This window comes from Ambystoma mexicanum, chromosome 14 (assembly GCF_040938575.1).
Source record: "Ambystoma mexicanum isolate Mex_15411 chromosome 14, UKY_AmexF1_1, whole genome shotgun sequence".
In the NCBI taxonomy this organism is placed as follows: Eukaryota; Metazoa; Chordata; class Amphibia; order Caudata; family Ambystomatidae; genus Ambystoma; species Ambystoma mexicanum.
Genome location: NC_090940.1, coordinates 132831586 through 132853848, shown reverse-complemented (window position 1 = coordinate 132853848; position 22263 = coordinate 132831586). Strand labels below are relative to the sequence as shown.

Genomic DNA, 22263 nt, shown 5'->3' with positions numbered 1-22263 from the left:
GAACTGCACAGGTTTCTGCCTAACAATACCAAGCCTTCTTTACATGTGGTGTCAGAGTGGGATGTGACTCAATTGGGAACCCTAAAGTTCCAGAAGCTTAGTCATAGAGCCTCTGACCCCTCTATTGCCACGAAAGAATCAACAGGCTTTGATATCTGTTGCAGCAGAGAAGCTACTATCCCTCCAGGGGAAAGGGGAATGATTCCCACAGATTAAGTTTTGATGCCCCCTTCAGGGTTTTACATAAGATTGGCCCCAAAATCTGTCCTGCCCTGGAAGTTCGGTCTAGATGTTCTAGCAGGCATCATAGATCCCGACTTCCGGGGAGACAAAGGTTCACATGGAATGGTGAAATTCCATGTGAAGAACATCGTGGGGACAAAGTTGCAAAAGGTATTCTTGAAACAGCTCTATTTCCTAGTATTAAAGAGAGTGAACCAGATGATACTGGGATAGGTGCCTTAGGCTTTGGGGAAGCTGATGACCCATATACCACTGAAACAAAAAGGGAAGAAGAACCTACCATCCTTCCCTACCTAGCCACCGCCCAATGAAATGATCTAGCACTCGCTGAGGCTTTCTTGCAAGCAATTCCTGAAGGGGAGGGATCAGTGAAGGGAAGTCCCTTTTTCGTCCTAAAACAGGTATTACTGTACAGAAAGGAAACATCCACATTAGACCTAAGTAAAACTCAGCTAGTAATCCCCAAAACCCATCGGAAGATCGTACTAGAGAGTACCATTCTCATTTGACAGGGGGACACTTGCGACAATCTAAGACCCAGGCACACAGCAGTGGGAAGTGTTACTGGCCAGGTATCCATGCTGATATACAAAAACTTCATTCAGACATGTGAAATATGTCAGAAAAACAGTACTCGCATTCCCTTGCCTGGCCCTCTGAATCCTTTACCAATAATACAAGTCCCTTTGTCAAGGGTGGGATGGCTATCATTCGACTGTTGGAAACCTCTAGAATGGGTAACTAATATGTCCTTGTGATCATCGATTACTCTACCAGATCCCAGAGGCATTCCCTATGTGGAACAACACCACCCAGCAGATTATAAAACACTGAGCGTAGAGTCAGTCTACGGCAGTCGACTATCTTTTTTTCCTGAGAGGAGCTGCAGCGACGTGGTTGTGCTGCCGTCTGGAGTCCCCCTTCACTGTGCCTTTAAGGAACTTGCTGGTGCCGGTGGGCGTACTCTACTTAAACTCGCCCCAAGCGCGGAGCACGCACGGAGTCGAGCATAGAGTCAGTCTACGGCAGTCGAATATCTTTTTTTCCTGAGAGGAGCTGCAGCGACGTGGTTGTGCTGCCGTTTGGAGTCCCCCTTTACTGTGCCTTTAAGGAACTTGCTGGTGGTGGTGCCGGTGGGCGTACTCTACTTAAACTCGCCCCAAGCGCGGAGCGCGCGGAGTCGAGCGTAGAGTCAGTCTACGGCAGTCGACTATATTTTTTCCTGAGAGGAGCTGCAGCGACGTGGTTGTGCTGCCGTTTGGAGTCCCCCTTCACTGTGCCTTTAAGGAACTTGCTGGTGCCGGTGGGCGTACTCTACTTAAACTCGCCCCAAGCGCGGAGCGCGCGCAGTGTCGAGCGTAGAGTCAGTCTACGGCAGTCGACTATCATTTTTTCCTGAGAGGAGCTGCAGCGTCGTGGTTGTGCTGCCGTTTGGAGTCCCCCTTTACTGTGCCTTTAAGGAACTTGCTGGTGCTGGTGCCGGTGGGCGTACTCTACTTAAACTCGCCCCAAGCGCGGAGTCGAGCGTAGAGTCAGTCTACTGCAGTCGACTATCTTTTTTTCCTGAGAGGAGCTGCAGCGACGTGGTTGTGCTGCCGTTTGGAGTCCCCCTTCACTGTGCCTTTAAGGAACTTGCTGGTGCTGGTGGGCGTACTCTACTTAAACTCGCCGCAAGCGTGGAGCGCGCACGGAGTCGAGCGTAGAGTCAGTCTACGGCAGTCCACGGCTGGTCGAGGCTGTGAGGCTCCCAAGGAACAGTGCGACCGCAATGACGGCGCAATCAGGCACGAGTGGCCAGGCGGTTCCAGGCACTGGCCCCCTCACCCGACGAAAGACAATCCAACAACGTCGGATGCAGAACCCCTGGACCGCTCTGAAAGCCGACTCGTCGCTCGAGTCCTCGAAGGTAAGCACAGTGCCACGGAAACGTGTGCCTGAGAATTGCTTGGACTCACTTTCAGCACAAACGATATCCTGCCACCGCGACAGTCCCTCACCTGTACTAAAGAATAAGCTTTCTGAATGTTTATCAACTGACTTATTTCCTGCCAGTACAGACACCTCTATTGTTGAGAACGGGGCCGAAATCGCAGGCCCATTGAGTGTGACCATCCCTTTCGACAACCCCGATAGTACAACTTGCCCACTATCATCTGGTTACGTTGACCTAAATGAAGCTGTAACTGTTGTCGATGAGTGTCTCATTGAAATGAGACCATCTAGCCCGTCAACAGACTCTGTGGCCATAGGTGTGACCGAGCCTGACCCAGTAAGCGAGGTCGAAAATTCAATTGCAATCATGGATGTAAATAAAGAAGAAGCTTACCTCCCACAAAGACCTTTACTATCCTTACTTGATCTGCCTTTCCTTCAACGAAATGTTGCGTCACCAGCCGCGGTCACTCAAATTCACTCCGATAAAGGAGATGAGTTTTTTACGGCATTCGACTTGACCGACGCCGAGCTAATGGAAGCCTCGCAAGACGAGGATGACACCATATCACTAAACGATTTGGACGTACCATCTTCAAAACTTTTGAAAGAACCAGCTATTTGCGTCAACGATCACGACAACACCATTCTGGCCGGTGGCACTACAGCAACCAACTCAAACAAGAATCACATAGATTCCAAAAACACAGGTCAAAGAGCCACCCCCTGTCGAGAAGCTGAAGTAAAATCTCTCAAAAAAAACATTCCCTTGTGCCTCCTTCATTTACCCACGGACTCAATTGTTTGAGACTGACGACGCCACGTCGCGAACGAGTAGTTTCCCGTTCGCTGGTCAGACCCAACGAGTCCAGGAGACTTTTTCCGACCGGGCCCTCAAGTCAAGTAACGCGCTGCCAAAACCTCCTTGTGATGCGCAAATTGACCTTTCGCCGGGCCTCTCCCCACATTGTGGAAACCTAGTACACAGCCGCAGCAGCTCTGATGATAGAGAAATCCATGCTCTAAGTCGTCGGTCACACAATTCTTGGATCCAGCATCACAGGATGTCGCCAGTGCATTCTTCGAGATACAGGGGAATGCTCTTAAACCCACCACACGCCCCAAAGGGTGCCGTTATGAACGTAAATGGAGACTCATCTCTAACATCTGATCCCCAGTCTGACTCAGTAAATAGCACCCATTCAAATACGGCCGACAAGACTAGTGGCGAGTCTAAGCCTAGCCTCTCGTCGGCAGCAGCCATGCAGATCTACAACAATGTCTTGGCCGCCTCGTCAGCTGCACTTCTGCCCTTCCTGAAGATGTACGAATCGCTCCACGAGGCCCACAAAGACCAGTCTTCACTCATCATTTTTCTAAAAGAAAAGATGGACAGCTTCAACTCAGTTACAAACTTTTTACAAAGCCAGCTTACCCAGGAAGCTGAGCGAACCTCGCGCTGCCAAGAGCGCTTAAGCGACCTCGCCGCACGCCTTCATTGCCAAAACGACTCTCTTGCAGACGGTCTACTTGAGGCAGTGAAGTGGAGGCGGCACTCTACTGCTGAGTCGATATCCAGAGTGGACACCCAAACAACTGGATTATCATCTGTGAGCACATCCGACGCAAGCTCAATTCCTTCATCAGAGTCCTTCAGTCAAGGCTCTAACAAACTAAAAGAGCGGCCATCTCCCAGCTCTACAGCCAACCCAATACCCAAGGCCATCCCCTCAATAGTGTCTCAACTGAATCAAGCTTCAGTATCAGTGATACACATTGACACGATGCCTATAGTGTCATTTGGTATCTTCCAAGGACCGCCAAAACAACAAGAAGGTCAACCAATAACCACTGAAAGTTTCTTAAAGGGTCCATCGACACAAACACGACCAAGAAAATCGAGGCAGGTAACCAGGTAACCAGGAAAGATGTACCGTCTTTAAACACATGAAACCTGATTCGCAATCTACCCACAGATGCGAACCCAGGCCTTTTTAAGCGTGCTGATACAACTAAACAGGCTGTGGCTAACACCGCAAAAGATCAAGTCAGATCAACACACGCTGTCGGGCCATCGGAAGTCCACTCCAGTAAGCTTCTAAGAATGGACTCCGATCCTGAAAGCTTTGTAGGGAATGTCTCTAAATCTATGATCGATATTTGCGATCTATCCACATACTCTGATGACACGTCGGACGTTCAACCTACCGCCAATCTTGGCATGGCTTTGGAAGTTCCACAAGTGGGGCGTGTCAGCATCAAGCAGCAACGCGAAATTTGATAAGTCAAAGGTGTCGGAGCAAAACAAGGAACAAAAGTCATCTCGCCTGAATCCAAAACATACCAGCTCGCAAGGAAATAAGTCTGTACGTTACATCTCAAAGGCTTCCACATCATTGAGTTCTCGAACCAATCTTTCAATTTGCAAATTAAGATTGCAATATCTTCATCAAGACGAGGATGATTTGAACTTGAATCGTCGTAATGTGATGAAATTATTCACCTGTATCCCATCACTACGAACAATTACATCTGACGACATAAAAATCATGGAGTATGCAACTGAACGTAGCTGCGATCAAGTTCTCTTGCATATCTCGTCTGCCTTAGTCCGCAACACCATCTTGAACGTTGCGGACGAATTACTGAGCTATGGATTCGATATTTCTCTTGAACCAACAAGCCCTAGTCATGCCAATCTAAAGTTAAGTCCAGAACAGGCCAATCTCAATCAAAAGGACCAAAGACGTTCGGACCCACGGCAGATTGACCACATTACCGACCGCCAAAGATCGCATACTGATCAGACTTTTAAAAGCAATACGAGAAATGGCAAAACAGACTGGCATTAGCCATTAATTCCCGGAAACGAATGTCCACGTGATTTCATCTCTTGGAACACCAGAGGGTTCTCCCATTTATTTAATCATTTTGATGTGGATTTGGGAAAAGTTTTTGTCATGTGTTTGCAAGAGACATGGCTAAGTGTGCCTCCAACTAGAGACGGATTTATGATCTTACTAAATCCTGCAATCAAAAACAAAATAGGGCGTCCTTCATCAGGCCTACTAATGATGATTAGGATTAATACATGGTGGCAGCTCAAGGATGTATATATCCCCAATCCGTTCGTAAAAAGCGCCTTACTACATTCAAATCATCCAAACATAGGCGCGAGGAAGCATTTGCTCATTTTAAATGGGTACTGGAACACGGGGAAAATCACTACAAAATCCTTCATCGAGTCCATAATTTACATACTTGATGACGTCATATTGAAGTATAAGAATCTCTCAATAATTTGTGCAGGAGACTTGAACTACAATTGGTTCAAGTACGATGAAGGAACTCAGAGTTACAAGCCAGCTCCTGCCAAAGAAATTGCGTCTCGGGGTCGTCAATGGAGTCAAGCACTCCACATGAGGAATTGCCAAATGGTCAACGGGCATGTGACAGGTGACCGCCCTCCAAAGCAAACGTGGTCAAACAATAAGGTTCATTCAATCATTGATTATTTCTGGGTATCGCAAAACCTGTTTGAAAAATAATTGTCATTAACAAATAACAATCGTACCCATGACCAACAGTGACCACAATCTTATGCGGCTCACCTGTCCGGTGGAATGGCCAACAAAAAAATCGATGCCACGATATTCCTATCTCAGTGAACGCAGGTGGCAACCGTTTAAGGATCGACAAAGCAAAAATCCAAAAGATCAGCCAAAACTTCAGCAACGACGAAGCAACAGCGGTTGATTATCTCCCCTTGCTTTTCGATTTCGTAACTGTTCGAGTGGCAAATTCCACCATGGGGCATAAACATAAACACATATCATCGACAATTCTGACGTAAGCCAAAAAAGCGATGTGACACGACGTGAGGAAGCTGAAGAAGTTGCTCAAGATCACCAACGACACGAGCTCCATAATCTCTGCAATCCATAGACGTCGTAAAGTATATCGTAATTGGTTAAAATCTCAGAAAATTATAATAGAGCAGGACAAAGCTGAGCTATTAATGAAACAACTAGTCCAGAAAAACTCACAGGAAACATGGGCAATCCTCAATTCTGGGAACTCCAAACATCAGCCCATGGCGTCAAATGAGATTGACTCAGAGCAATGGATGCGTCACTACGCAAACATTTTTCGCAATCCACAACATGAAGTCGCAAGCGGCTCTAAGCAAAATCTGTCTTCATGGGACTTGCGTATTCCAGCCGAAGACATAAAACTCGCAATTCGGTCTTTGAAGAACTCCAACGCCGCTGGTCCGGACCTCATAACAAATGTAATGTTAAAAAACAATGAGGCGGAATGGGCTATCTTCATAGAATCCCTATTTGCAAGAATATCTTCAACGAAGAAAATACCTGTTTCTTGGAAGGATGCTATAATAGTTCCCACCCATAAGAAGGGCAATCGGGCTGATCCATCCAACTATCGCCCGATTGTCCTGTTGGATACCATTGGAAAAATGTTTGCCTCTTTTCGTCAACAGCTTTCTCAATGGTCAGTCGTGGAACAAATCCCAGACATGCGACAAACGGGATGTAACGCTCACCTGATTCTCGCAGAGGCGCCGGTCTTCAAAGGTGATGTGTAGCACCCGGTTGGCTCTTTGGGCTGGACCTCTGTGCACTGTATGCCTGACGTGTAGAGTAAGATGTCTTAGGTAAGTGAATGCCAAGCTCTCCATCTGCCTCGGGGCAGGGTGCTGTAACCAGTTTCTTCACTGGATAGGTAGCGCAGGCCTCTTGACTTCAGAGGACTGCTGTCCGTCGTTTACTGCACGAACGGTAAGTTTCGAGTCATTCAAATGTCTTTAAAGTCTTTAGTAATGATGTCTCTTGTTTTGCAGGGTTCCGGCGATGGCGGATGACGGGCTGAAGTGAGTTGAAGATGGAGCCCGTGTGATGAATAGAAGCGCCTGGAAGCACGCAAGTAAGCGCTTGTTGCCTGCTTCACTATGCGCTCTAACTGTCTTTTTATTTTGCAGGTACGAGTTCGGAGCGGCTGCAGGGTGCCGGAATACCCACTGGATTAGATGTGGAAAGGAGTAATGGCACGTGAGTATTAAAGTTCCCCAATGTCTTTAAACGCACCTTGTTTTGTCTTTCAGATGCGGGATGCAGCGCCGAAGGCCTCCGGAGCGTGCAAAGAGTTGGTAAGCCTTTGCCTCTCAGATGCCGGAATGCTAACCTGTTCTTTCTTGTCTTTATAGGTGTTGCTGAAGACTGGATTCAGGATGGTAAGCCTTTGCCTTTCAGATGCCGGAATGCTAACCTGTTCTTTCTTGTCTTTATAGGTGTTGCTGAAGACTGGATTCAGGATGGTAAGCCTTTGCCTTTCAGATGCCGGAATGCTAACCTGTTCTTTCTTGTCTTTATAGGTGTTGCTGAAGACTGGATTCAGGATGGTAAGCCTTTTTCCTTAGGCCCAGGACCGGATGCAGAAGACACGATGAGCGTTCTGCTGCAGAGGTTGCAGAATAACGCAAAGCAAGATTCATCCACCGGGTGTGGTTTAAATAGCCTCCTGTAGTGCTTAGGTGTCTCCTTCCACAGCCACGCCTAAGTAAGAAAAGAGTTCCTGGTAAGAAAAGAGTTCCTGCCTTCCAGAAGAGTTCCAGTGTTCTGAATCTAGGGAGTGGCTCCAGCCCCACCCAACAGGAAAAGTAGTTCCAAACAGAAGAGGATCAGAGGCTCAACTGGCAGGCAAGTAAGCAGCATGGTCTGCTGAAGGTAAGTCCACCCAAGCATTATGAGCCCGGCGCTTCCAGCGCTGGGACTGGGCATATTTATGAGCCTGGTGCCACTGGCGCCAGGACTGGGTCCAAAAGGTCCCAATTGGGACTGGTTGGCACTCGGAACCTGGGTTATGGATCTGCTTCCAAGGGAGTTGGGAAAACCCTGACCTTTTGGAAGCAGAGATCATGACACGGGATTCACAAAAGGAGTCGGTGTCGAAGTGAACTTGCTGCTAATGACCATCTTAAAACTTGAAAGTATAAGGGCTAAAATACATCTGTACGTCGCCTTTATCGATCTACGTGGCGCCTTTGATAGTATCAATCGCTCCGAGCTATGGCGAAAATTGGAAAACTGGAACTGTCCAAGTAACTTGATCGACCCAATAAAAGCGCTTCATTCTGACACAGCCATCAGCATACGCTTAAACAATCAAGGCGCCCTATCCGATCAAATACCTACAAACATGGGCGTGAAACAAGGCTGCCCACTAGCTGCCAAGCTGTTCAAACTCTTCATTGCCGACATCCCAGCCCATCGCACAAATGTGAGATGTTTTTCACCAATCCTAAATAACACCGAAATTGGATGTCTCATTTACGCGGATGACGTGGTCCTTTTAGATAAGACCCAGATAGGCCTACAACGGCAAATGACAAACTTACACGAATATCTCATCAAAAACGATCTGGAGATAAACACTGACAAGACCAAGATCGTCGTCATTGGTAGAACAAACCTCAAAAGACAAAGGGCCTTCACTTGGTACATCGATAAGAACCCGCTTGATGTAGTAGACTCAATAAGATACCTAGGAATCTCTTTTAATAATTCCCTCTGCGAACATCACTGGAAAACCGACCTAATAGCTCGAAAGACTCAATTCAGCATACAAGCACAGCTCTTGAACAAATCATATGGGAAATTCACTCTTACTCCCATATTGACATTCTATTCTCAAAAAGTAGTACCGGCTATTACTTTTGGCTCGGAAGCAGGCTGGAGCATAGACGTGGCTTTTTGGCAGAAACTGTAGGGTATTTTTTGGCAGCGGGTCCTGAAGCTACCAACATACATTTCAATGACTCAGTTAAGACATGAGCTTTCCTTAAACTCGTTACACACTACTGTCTTGTGGAAATCTTTAATGGCATTCCGGAAAATGATTGTAACGCCCATGTCTCCTGCTTATCAGATCTTCTCTAAGAGTGCTGGTCCTGGTCACTCCAATTTACTTGAAGAATGGAAACAACGCTTGGTACAGATATTAACTGGTGCCGATTTAAATACAGACGAACTAATAATGAGACCACAATCTGCGAAAAAAAAGTTTGAGACTGTGAAGTGGATTCAGAATAACGAACAAAGGAGAAAGATGGCCTCAACATTAGATGCTGGAATAGGTGAACTTAAGCTGGGAGTTCCATGTAACTATCTGACGAACTGCCCGTCGAGACACCATTGTGAGCAGTTCCTGCGAATACGGCTGAATGCCACTGACACAAGAGCCATGTTGTAGCTTCGTCATTCCAAAGAAGTAACTGATGATACATGCCGATTTTGCTTGAAGGAGCCCGAATCCCTAGAACATTTAATAACTAAATGCACGATAATTACGGCAAAACGTATCCTACATCTTGGGAACTTTAGTCCTGCGAGCCCCGACTCTCGAGATTGGTGGTCTCATGCAATGGCAGGCAATTCGGTGAAACTATGCTGTGCGATAGTTGATTTCATCGCCTCTCTCAAATTGAAGGCTGTGGGTCAATTAACACAGATTGTGCCGCCCTAATCATGAAGCTAGATGGTACTTGAACGGTGGCTTTGGTCGCTCCTGTGTTCTTTATGCACTTATCATTCTTGCATTTTCTCTTGGTTTGATCTAGTGGTAGCGTTTTTGGAGGAACACGTGACAAAAATGTTTGTAATAAAAGTCTGATGTCACAGTGTTACGCTGAGACATATTAGACTGATGTTGCAATAAAAATAAAAAAAAATAAAAAATAAAACACCTATTACCATATAGTTCCAGGGTTGGTTTTCATAAGGAAATCCTGATGGATCAGGGGTCCAATTTCATGAGTAAACTCATGGGTGAAATCAAGGAGCTGCTCCATATCACCAGCTTAAGAACCTCAGTTAACCATCCCCAAACAGACGGATTGGTGGAAAGATTCAATAAAACACTCAAAATGGTCCTAAGAAGATGGGTAGATAAGGACGGGAAGGGCGGGGATCGTATGATCCCCTGGGCACTATTTGCAATAAGAAAAACCCCTCAGGCGTCCACTGGATTCTCTCCTTTTGAACAACTTTTTGGTAGGGAACCTAGAGATGTCCGGGACATGCTACGTGAGACGTGGGAAGAAAGAAAAGAGGCACCCATTTCCCTTTCACAAACAGCTACCAGATTGCAAGCGCATATGAAACTTGTTAGAAATCTAGTCTATACTCATATGGAAAAATACTAAGCACAACAAAAGTCCACCTATGACAAAAAGGTAAACCTAAGAACATTTTCAATAGGACAAAAGGTATTAGTCCTCTTAGCTACTTTAGAAAACAAACTTATCTCAAAGTGGCATGGGCCGTATGAAAAATTAGAACGAACAGGAACCTGTACCTATAAGGTAGTCCAACCTGACAGGAAACAAAAGGCTGTCATGACCCCTCTGGCCTGGGCAGACAGGCCATCTGGGCTACACCACGGTCTTCCATCAGGGCCTCAAGGGCCCTATCATGTTCCCCAGGACTCTTCTGGAGTCAGTGCTGGCGACTTTGGCACCAGGCTCATATGGGAAATCAGAGAACTGGAACTTACAATGGCGTTTGCACAACATGGATGCCCCCGCATGGCTCAGTTCCAGAACTGAGCCATGCAGTCTAGCATTTAGGGTGTGGTCAGGCCTGGGGCGCACCTGGGATACCTGCAGGCTATATAAGCCACGCCCAAGCTGGAGAACACGCTTCGCGTTACTCTGCTGGTCGCATAGTGATGCTCACCACGGTCTGTTGGAATCATCACCTGCATTCCTGGCCCTATTACCTGCAAGAACAAGAAGAAGAACACCGTTAGTATTTGCTTACCTACTAGTGAGTCCTGCTTCTGTTCCCCACTCCAGAATCACGAACATCCAGCATCTCGGCGACCGCTCGCTCAATCCTGAAAACCGCAACCTGGGAAGAAAGAGAACGGAGAAGCAGCATTAGTAAGCGTTTATTCTTCAAAATTAGAAAACAACCCAAAAGGCACACGCTTACCTGAAATTGACTTGCTCTTGGTCCACGTCCATTCCGGGCCATTTAACGACCTGCAAGAAGAAAGAAAAGGCTGATTAACACGCAGAAGTTTCTAGAAAGCGGCTCGCGCAGCGCTCAACTCACCGCTCTCCATCTTCTCGGCAAGATACAGTGCAGAACATCGCGGCAGCCTGAAAGAGAATGAAAAGGAACAGGTTAGCACAAGAAAGGCACATAGCGCTGCGCTTCGTGCTTTCGCCTTACATCTCGTGCACAGCCCCAGGCAGCACAGCATCACCATAACCCCTTCCGCACCTAAGAAAGAAGGAAAGACATTAATGGGGCAATTGCAAATAAAGGTCAAATTCCCAAAACAGCAAACTTACCTGGCGAACGGAGTCGCAGCAGGCCTGGACTCTGAGGGGCCTGCAGAGAACAGCAGGACGGAGAGCGCACCATACCAAAAAGCAACACCTGGTCCTCAGCAGAACAAAAGTCGAAGGGAGTGAGTCCAGGGTCGGAAGCAGACCAGCCTGACTGGGTGGCGCTACAAGACCCATCTCTACTATCTAAATGTCTTAAAAGAGTGGAAGGAAAATCCATCCGCCGCCTATGTCACGATACTATCTGTTTGGTTCCAGAAGAAATAGATAACTTTTAATTAATTCCCCAAGAGCTATCTAGTCAACAACAAGAAGATTTAAAAGATTTAGTTACAACAGTCCCGATGAGAAACCAGGAAGAGTGCAAGGCTCTTATCAGTATATAAGAACACCCAAAGGAAAAGTGGTCAATCTAAAACCATATAGACTCCGGGAAGCCCGTAAACAGATAGTGGTTGAGGAAGTTAATAAAATGGTAAGGGCGAATATCATCGAACCCTCTTCAAGCCCATGGTCCTCCCCATAGTTTTGGTCACTAAACCTGACCATGGGTTTTGCATAGACTTCTGCCAAGTTCATGCCAGTTCCGACTTTGATGCCTATCCCATGCCACGCATCGACAAATTGATTGTTAAACTCAGAAATGCCACCTTTTATCAACCATAGACTTAACCAAGGCGGACTGACAGGTTGCAGTGCATGGGCCTCAAAAGAAAAGGTAGCTTTCTCAAAGCCCCTGGGACTATTCCAGTTCAAAGTCCTCCCTTTTGGCTTACACAGAACCCCCGCCACTTTCCAACGACTTATGCACAGAATATTACAGCCCTACTCTGATTTCTGTGGAGCTTCTATTGACGATATAGTCATTTATAGTAAAACCTGGGAAGACCATCCTTTCCATCTCTTTACTATTATTAGAGCCCTCAGAGAAGCCGGCCTAACTGCCAATCTATCCATATGCAAGCTGGCTCAATCAGTCGTGAACTACCTCGGCTTCTTTGTAGGGAATGGTAGTTTCCAACCTTAACACGAGAAAGTGAAGGTAACCCTACGCCTAAGGCTAAAAGAGACCTCAGAGCATTCTCAGAATTAATCTGTTATTACAGCAGGTTTATCCCTATCTTCTCGGAAAAGACAGCTAGGGTGACAAATTAAAGAATGCAGAACCCCAGAAATTCATTGGACTGACGAGGACGATCCATGTTACAACAACCTAAAACAAACCCTGTGCCAGAACCCGATCCTAAAGGTTGTAGATTTCTCAAAAGAGTTTCTGTTACAGACATACGCCTCCCTTAAAGGGCTAGGAGTAGTTTTGTCGCATGTTTGCAATGGATTGGAACATTCTATCCTATTTACTAGTCACAAACTCTTCCCACGTGAAAGTAATTCCTCTGTGCTGGAATTAGAGGCCGTTGCCATCAAGTGGGCCATTACCCACCTTAGATACTACCTCATAGGAAGAAAGTTCACACTTGTCACAGATCATTCTCCACTAGTTTGGATTAGCTAGCGGAAAGATTCTAACCCTCGAGTCATGCCATGGTTCTTAGAACTGCACCCCTACTGTTTCGCTGTGGAGAACCGAAAAGGCAAAGACCAAGGAAACGTGGATTTCCTTTCTCGGTTCTCTTGTGAAAAAGATGCGGCTACATCGCATAGGGGGAGGGTATGTGACAAACCTGAAGGTGTCTCACCCACTAGTCCCCCGGGATCTGTCGTGCACTAATAATGATACGTGCGCATCAAGTACATCATTAAAACATGGCGCTGGTGTTTGCATTTGAGCATGTCACTTGATTTTGGAACAGCCTCATTTTAATTAACCACTGCTGCAGGAGAATGTTATTTTCATAGATATGAGATACATGTCTCACAGCGTAATTGTTGTTTGTTTTTACCAATGCGCAGAGACAGCTTTTTTACAACGCTTATCATTGACTATTGGAATTCACTCCAATAACTACTCTATAAGCAAAATTAATAACTAGGAAAGAGGAGTCTGAACCATGGGAATGTTTCAAATCCGTTAGTTGCAAACATTACCAATTAACAAAATGAACTGCAGCAACAACGTTTACATGTTTAAATGACTTTATTTGATAAATATACGTTCCGTAGGAGGGATCTAAAACGTTATTCGGGCAACCACTTGAATTGTAAATTTAACAGACAAGATACATTATTAGGTAAGGAACATCCCTCTACCTTAACTGACTGCGCACTAAAATTAAGACAACCAAACAATAACTCTCTACTCATGACTTATATGTATAATCTGTGTTCTTTTTATTTCTCCAATTTTTTGCTTTTCTCCTCTGTTTCCCTTAAACATCCACCCCCTTTTTCCCCCTCCCGAATCTCTGTGGTGCCAATGTATATTTACTAACAAATTGTACAAATTTTATTTTATTTAATTTTGGATGCAACCTGCTTAATTTTTTGGCTTTTATTTTGCACAGCTATTACCATTTATGTTGCTATCGTTTTACTTTATGATTCAAATATTCATAGCCCTGATTGAAAAAGGCAAGAAATTGCCGAAACACGTGTTCCACTAAGGGCATAAAAACACATGTTTGCTATAACTATATCTCGTGTTGACTAATTATTAATTGCGCTGCCAACTACGTGAAGAAGGCTCTGCCTTTCTTTCAATTGAATTTGCAATACGGAGCAAGGGGTAGTCTCCATTCCTTCACACGGCAGACGACATTGCTACATGCACAGGGCATTCACAAGTTGATATTACAAGACCCCAATGTTGTAAAAAAAAAAAAAAATGAAAACAAAAGAAAAATAATGATTTGTCATAACTCATGAATATCAAAGTTCTTCCTTGAATAATGCTTTCTACTTCATCAAATACCATTAATGATATTCTTGGTCAGGATGATTTTGTTACCAATGTCAAAGAAATACAATTTCCAAATGTCAGCTTTTCTCAACTCTTCTGCCAACATTATAAATCACAGTATGTATAGTTATCAGGATAATTTCACGGCACTTCTACTTCCACTTGGTTTAGTCATAGACCAGGCCCACTTCTTCAAGGATTCACCATGCAGGTATACTTGCCTGCCCGGTAGTTTTCCACAATCCACAGTGCTTTTGAAGTTCTGAATCTACTGACAAAAAAAAGTTTGTCGCAGCTACAGCAGTTTGGAATTTTGTGACTTTCAACAGCTTTTCAGAAAAGACAAGCTTCACATTCATGCTTCTCAACACCTTCACGCAAGACACTTCTTCTGAACATACACCTTCAAGAAGGGCAGCCTCTTTGCCACGTTTCTCTTTCTGACACATCACTAACCAAAATGCCTTTAAGGATGTAATTCTACCTCTCCTCGTTTTGGTTTTGGCAATGGGAGATTTTATACCAGCTTCAATCTTATGGAACAATCACCATTAAGCTTCACCCCTTTTTGCCATTTCATTACCCCTTTTCTTCCTGTTAGTCTCATAAGCTGTTGTTATTCTCTTGACTCTGAAAAAAATGTGTACAACTCTCAGGCTTTAGGGGCTTTAGGCAATACATATACCACTCTTAGCTGTCGGCAATACTTGTACCACTCTTGGCTGTGGGCAATGTTTGTACCACTCTTGGGTGTGGGCAATGCTTGTATCACTCTGGAACTCACAATTATTAAAGTTTAGTCACTGAGCTTTAGTGTTGCAATGTTTTCTATGGCTTTACAAATCACTCTTCAGTTAGCCTTCCTTTCAGAATCACTCTTAGGCACACACGATTAGTATTTGATCTGTTTTCTTCAATCTAATATTCAATTAGTGCTATTCAGGTAGTTTCACTCATACGAAAAGAAAGGGGGGTCCATGGGATCTATGGAGGGAAAGTTGCAAACAGAAATCTTTCCTAACATGTGCTCAGTGGTAAAATGGAAAAGCGCACAAGACAATTAATAGAAACAAGGTAGAAAAGCATCCACTGCCACCAGCCCTCTCTTGGACACATGATGCAACTAACCACAAAAATGTTTTAGGGGCACAAAGCATCCATACAGCTCCTTACTGCAAGGTGAAAAATGCAGTGTAAAGCAAACTGAGAATTTTCCAATTGAGAACAGAATTCTTCGGTTCCCTGTGTTAATATCCCCGCAAAAATATCGCCATACAAAAATATTGCCATATATTTGCTGCGATATTAAGGCATGGAACCTGCTGGGGACACCCCCGCAACCCCGCTCCCAAAAACCCCAAAAATGATCCCCCCAAAAATATTGCATACGGCCATTCCAGACGACCATAAACGGCAATATTTTTGGTGGGGATAATATGTAGTGATACCAATTCTTCTTCACTGATAGGCACAGGGACTGATCAGTGCCCCAAAAACAGATGAATTTAGCAAGGCACATGAAGTGAAAAGGCTTCACTTGCCTCCAAAAATCAGTACAGGCACAAAACAGTGAAAGGTTGGGGGTTCCACAGTTGCTTAGGGACGGAAAGCAGCAAAAAGATAATCTTTCATAATAGGAAAGCATGCGTCTATGTGTGTATAGGGTGATTTGAAAGAAACCAATGGGAAGCAACGAAGCAGCATTATTCTGTGCCTGCTTAGTGATCGATCAGTTTACCTTGCATCCCATGTACAGAGCCTGGATCTCGTTGTGGCGGGCGGCAGACAGACTCTTGTGGAAGTGGGTAGTAAGATAATCAGCCAGAAAATGACAAGCTTTTAAGCCCGGGTTTCGACTCAAGGCTTCTTCACTAATAGCAAGGCACATCGCAGGGTCGGAAATTCTCTGCAAGAGCTGCAACAGAAATGTAAATGAAATTATACTGGAATGTTTACATTAACATCTGGGTTAAACTTTCCTATAATTTCAAATCAGGCATCACAGCAGTTGAGGGATTCCAAGAGTGGCAGGAGGTTGAGCCTCTAAACGCATGCAGTTATGGAAAATAAATGCATTCAAAGATAATTACTGGATGGCATCACACTTCTCACAACTGCCAGGGAATTGCACCCCAGGTGGTGATGATGTTGCATCGACAGAACAATGAGCACAGCACCAAGAAGAAACATTGGAGCATTCACCCCCATCATAATAAGAATAGTAATGAAAGTGCCCATTTAAATGTTGTGAACCACACACCATATCTGTCATCTCTAGGCTCAAATATTAAGGGTCATTACCAAACTTAAGAGAGGTCCCGTCAGGCAAGAGACAGTTACGAATTGTTGAGGATGCCAATGAGAACAGAGTGGTCGGAAGTAGACATAGGTCCCAAAGCAAGGACGGCAGAGAGCATACCCAGTGTTAGAAGGGATTTCAGATCCACGCTTAACAAAACACTCATTGGTAGAATGGATGATCAGTTTAGGCTTCGAATACCGATAACAGGATCTTGGTGTACGGTACATATAATCAACCAAGAAACAGAGGGCCCACCCAGGCAAGTACAGAAAAACATATGAACATACATGGCATTCGAGTTCTACGTTCCTACACATAAGCATATACACTATAAAACATAAATACTTCATAGTTAATGTGACAAGTCCGCAGATGCGACCCTGAATCCAAACAGCCCCCTGGGTGCTCGAGCAAGGGTGGGCAGGCCCCATTCCCGAATTCCACAGAAATGTCAGGGCCAGGGACTGCACTGTGAAAGACTGTGCAGCATCGAGGGGGTGCACGAGCAGCACAACACCAACCACAATAAGGGACACCACAACAACTCTTCAAGTAAATGCGGCGTCCAGGAATGGAGCCCGCACAAAAGGAGGACAACCCTCTAAACCACCAAGGATGGTAAAAAGAAGGCCCTGGAAATAGGAGACAACCATTGCCAATAAACACAGCAACCCCGTAAAAGGGGCGGGCTTAAAAGCCCTTTTTGAGCCCTCTCATAGCCTTCTCCCTTTTACACCCCTCTGATTCACAGCACTCCAGCCAGTTAAGTTGATTGGTATGGGCTAGTTGGACAATCCTGGTAGGGGGTGAGGTATTTAAAGGGAATCTTGGTGAGTATGCGGTGTGGATTAGTTGGGTGAGGACAGCAGGTAGAGGATGACGGTTGAGAGACCAGCGGAGGTGTTGGGGTGGTCAGAAAGGGTCCCCATGATTACGTTGCGCACACTATATTTATGACTGGGATGGCGGTGAACTGGGAATGATATGACAAATATTATAAATTACTCACCGTAGTGACTAATGTGCTTCTAGTCCATAGTCCCCTTTCCTCCATTCTGTATGGGCGTGCGTCGCTAGGGACGGGAGACGGAACCTTTTTCACCAGAAAAAATCTTCTTCCCTTTTAAATTTAGAGGCGTGCAGATCTGGGAGCACTAGCTTCCCTGACCTCGCCCACCAGCGGCACTGCTCAGTCCCCATTGACGTGTCGACAAAATTACCATTGCCTAATGACACCAGTTTTATTAGGGGGGGGAGGACGGTGGGGCATATAGAGGAAAGGGGACTATGTACTAGGAGTATGTTAGTCACTACAGTGAGTATCTTATAATTACATCCTATGTCCCGTACCCTTTCCTCCATATTGTATGGGCAATTACAACTGAATGTAGCCCCAGGGTGGAGAGGTGACCCTCCTTAAAAAAACAAGTTCCTTAATACTGACTGTACGAAAACCACGTCTGACCTAGAGCCAGCATCCAGACAGTACTGCTTGCAGAAAGCCGAAGGAGTGGCCCAAGTGGCCGCCCTTCTGATCACCTGCCTCAGAACATGCCTCTGGAATGCGACTGCCGTGGCCTTGGCTCTAATAGTGTGGGCATGGATATTTGCCGGTGCTGCCCTTCATAGGCCTCCTTAATGGCCGAAACCAACCACCTTGCTATGGAGGCCTTAGAAGCCTGATATCCTGGCTTTGATCCCCCGAATGTGACAAGGAGAGCTTCAGATTTGCGGAAGCTCTTGGTTCTATCCAGGTAGAATTTAAGAGCGCACCTAACATCTAGACAGTGCAGGACCCTCTGAGCCTTGTCCTTAGGGAAAAAAGTGGGCAGCACTATCTCCTCATTCAGGTGGAACGAAGAAACTACTTTACTCAAGAGCGCCGGATGCGTTTGAACGACCACCGTGTCCCTATGAAAGTTAATTTAAGGTTCGGAAGCCACAAGAGCTTGGATCTCGCTGACCCGGCGTGCAGATGTAAGACCCACCAAGAGGGCTGTCTTAATAATGACCAGACTGATGCCATTGGCTCAAAGGGTTTATGCGCCAAGGCGCCAAACACTATGTTGAGGTCCCACACAGGGTGTGGCTTCATGATAGGTGGTTAGAGCCTGGTGAAGTCTGCTAAATGTCTCTTAACCACCGGGTTGGAGGAAGAGAAATCTTCCTCCTCCCGAGTTCCGGTAGGCTCTGATGGCCGCCAGATAGGTGCGGCAGGTGTCTATTTACCCTCCCACCCACCGAGTGGGTAAGGTGTGCAGAGAAGGATAGCACGTCATCCAACTTGCAAGTAAGAGGATCGACCTCCTTAGACTCAGCCCAGTGGCAAAACCTAGACCACTTGCTTTTGTACTGGCTCCTAGTAGCATCGCTCCTAGCACTGTGTATGATGTCTAGGTAAGCCTGCGAAAGACGCAGATGCTTCAATGTGACCTGTTCAGGAACCACGCTGTGAGGGCTAACTTCTGCAGGGCGGGATGGATGACCATGCCCCCTTGCTGCGATAGTAGATGAGCTGGTCCCAATGGAAGGTGAATCGGAGGCTGGTCCGACAGGCTGAGCAGCTCCAAGAACCACGGTCTTGCTTGCCACCACGGAGCTATCAGAATGATACTGAGGTGTCAGGACTCCCTTATCTTGCAGATAACCCTGTGTACCATGGGAGTGGGAGGAAATGCATATACATTCATGCTTTTCCACTGTAATGCATCGCCCAGGGAGCCTAGAGCCTGTAAACTGAGGTCACTTCCTGTTGTACCAGGAGGCGAAGAGATCCACCTGGGGATGCCCCCATCTGCTGAGGATCCCCTGAAGAACCTGATCATTCAATTGCCATTTGTAATTGTCTGCGCCCAACCTGCTGAGCCTGTCCGCCTCCAGGTTGGACTCCCCCGGGAAATGGATTGCCCTCAAGTGAATATTGTTCTCCAGAGCCCACTCCCAAATGCTGACTGGCAGGCTGCATAGGGGAGGAGACCTGGTGCCACCCAGCTAGTTGATGTAATACATGCTGGTGGAGTTGTCCGTTTGAATGAGGATCATCTTGCCACTGATAAACGGCAAGAAGGCTTTGAGAGCGAGCCAGATCGCCTTCGGCTCTAGCCAATTGATATGGGCCTCCTGGTCCTGAAGAGACCAAACTCCAAGGACGATGTGGTTGTCCAGGGTAGACCCCCCAGCCCTCCAGGAAGAATCTGTGGTGAAGGTAAGCTGTGGTGCCGATTGCTGGAAGGGTCTGCCTATCCCCAAGTTGCAGTCAGTGCTCCACCAGACAAGGTTCTGGTGGAGAAAGGGAGGAATGCTGACGAGTTCCGCCTGGGAACCCCGCTCCTGACTCCATGAGATTGCGAAGTGCAGCTATAATCTGCTCATTTTGAGACTCGTGTATGGCACTGCCAGTATACATGCCGCCATGATACCCAAGAGGTGCTGGTACCACCACGCTGAGGTCCCCGCACTGCTGATGACCCGTGGCCCCTCTTGATGGCTGTGAAAAACAGGGAAAAACTCTCTCGGAGCCCGTGTCCCAGATGAGGCCCAGGAACACCAGACTCTGCGTCTCTGCAGCTGTGACTTCTTGAGATTAATGGAGAATCCCAATTTGTCTAGAGTATTCATGAGGGCGGAGGAGGTGTGATGGACTGACTCCGGGGATCTCGCCGTGATGAGCCCGTAATCTAGGTATGGATAGACATGGTGATCGTGGGCCCTGAGGAGGGCTGCCACTGCATTCATAAGTCTGGAAAAGACCCTGGGGGCTGCATTGAGGCCAAAGGGTAGAACCTTGTATTGGAAAGGGAAGCCCATGATCCTGAACCTCAGGAAGGACCGATGAGGCTGCCAAATTGTGACGTGTAGGTATGCGTCCTTCAGATCCAGGGAGCACATCCAGTCTCCCTTGCACTGTGTCTCCACAATAAACATCTTGAACTTTTGAAGAGGGAGGGAAGGATTCAGGGTGCAAAGGTCCAACACAACTCTGAGGCCAGCCTGGTTCTTCTTTTGTATGGCGAAAATCCTGGAGTAGAAGGGAGGCTGGGACTTATTTCACTGCCTGGCTCTCTGCGAGCGATCAAATTTCCGCCAACTGAGTTGTCCCAATCTGTGGGAGGGGAGGAGAGAGGAGGAGGAACCGGTAGACGGTAGACTGTGGACACTACTGATAGGATCCAGGGTTCCGTGAACCTTTTGCGCAAATACTGTGCGTGAGGGGCAAGCCTGCCCACCACCCCCCACTGGAGACACGTGGACCTGAAGGGGAGTGTCATGCCTTTTTTCCCTCCGAGGCTGGGGGCGAGGAGGGGGACTGAAAGAAACCCTTATTTCCTGCCTTGTGATGTTTGCAGCGGTGCCGACTTGGAGATCATTCCGGCTGCCTGGACCTTCATTCCTGCAAGCCCCGGAACCTCCCGAAGACCTGCCGCTTGTCGGAATGCTGGTGATCTGGCCATACGTCTTGGGGGTAAACTTCATGAGGATAGATAAGGATTTCGCAGTCTGGGAACGGTTTGTCTTCTTATCAAGTTCCTCATAGGTGGTGGAATTAAAGAGGTCGCTACCCTCGAATGGAAGGTCCATTATGCGCTCCTGGACGTCCGGGTTGAATTTGGTAGCCCACAGACAGGCAGTCCTTCTCATGTGCGTGGCGATGCAGATGGCACAGCATGAGGTGTCTATATGCGCCACTGTGGACTCCATGATGTCTTGGGGCCACCTTCTTTGCTTCTGCCAGACCCGCCTTGAAGCACATCCGACTGTGTACCGGAAGTTCCGGTAGGAGGTTGACTATTTACAGCCAATGCCTCTGGTTAAAGGATGCGGCCATGGCGTCTGCATTAGACTGACGAAGGTGCAGGGAGGTATTGGAATAGACCTTCTTTCCATATGCCTCCAAGATCTTCTCCTCCTTGCCTAGCAGAGCCGAGGACGAGGTGGCTGAGGACGAGGTGGCTGAGGAAGACTGAGGCTTAGAGTAGATGGAGGCAGCGGCAATCACCGAAGAGTATGGTTAAGGGTGTGCCAACAGCAATAGTGTATCCCCATCCAATTTCCTGCCCTTGGCGTCGAGGCACCGATTGGCCAAAGCGACAACGTCCTTCTGCAGCGGAATCCCTGTTCTAGCCAAGGTGCGTAGAGTGAGGACTTCGGCCAGGACTCCTGTCTCTGGTTTTTCAACCTCGGGTTGTGGAAGCCCCAAGTATTCGGCCAGACCTGCAAGTCGATCATGGAATGTCTTGGCTGAAGACAGAGTGTCAGGGTCCTCCTCCTCGTCGGTGTCCACCAGGGTGTCTTGCTGGTCTGGGACAGGTGGAGGAGTACTGGGCGCCGCAGGCTAAGGTGTGGCGGCTGGGGCAGGCGGCTACTGTGGAGGCTGGTATGGGACCACCTTGGGTGCAGGAGGCAGAGGAGCCATAAACACGGGGGCCCGGCGTGGGCAGTTGAGGCTGCGCGGGGGCCTGAGGTGCAGGAGCCATAGGAGGAATTACTATGGGCGCAGGTGGCGGGGCAAGAGGTAGCATGTCCCTGATCACATCCCGAAGGATGGTGCCCATCTGA

General features: G+C 47.0%; 1 protein-coding gene across 2 annotated transcripts in view; it reads right to left on the bottom strand.

Moving 5' to 3' along the window:
• Positions 1-22263, bottom strand: part of ZFYVE26 (zinc finger FYVE-type containing 26) — a 1501667-nt gene that overhangs the window by 677600 nt on the left and 801804 nt on the right. For both annotated transcript variants that reach the window (XM_069638726.1, XM_069638727.1), the window contains exon 24: positions 16144-16320. In XM_069638726.1, the coding sequence (XP_069494827.1) occupies positions 16144-16320 (177 nt within the window). The remainder of the gene's footprint in view (positions 1-16143; positions 16321-22263) is intronic.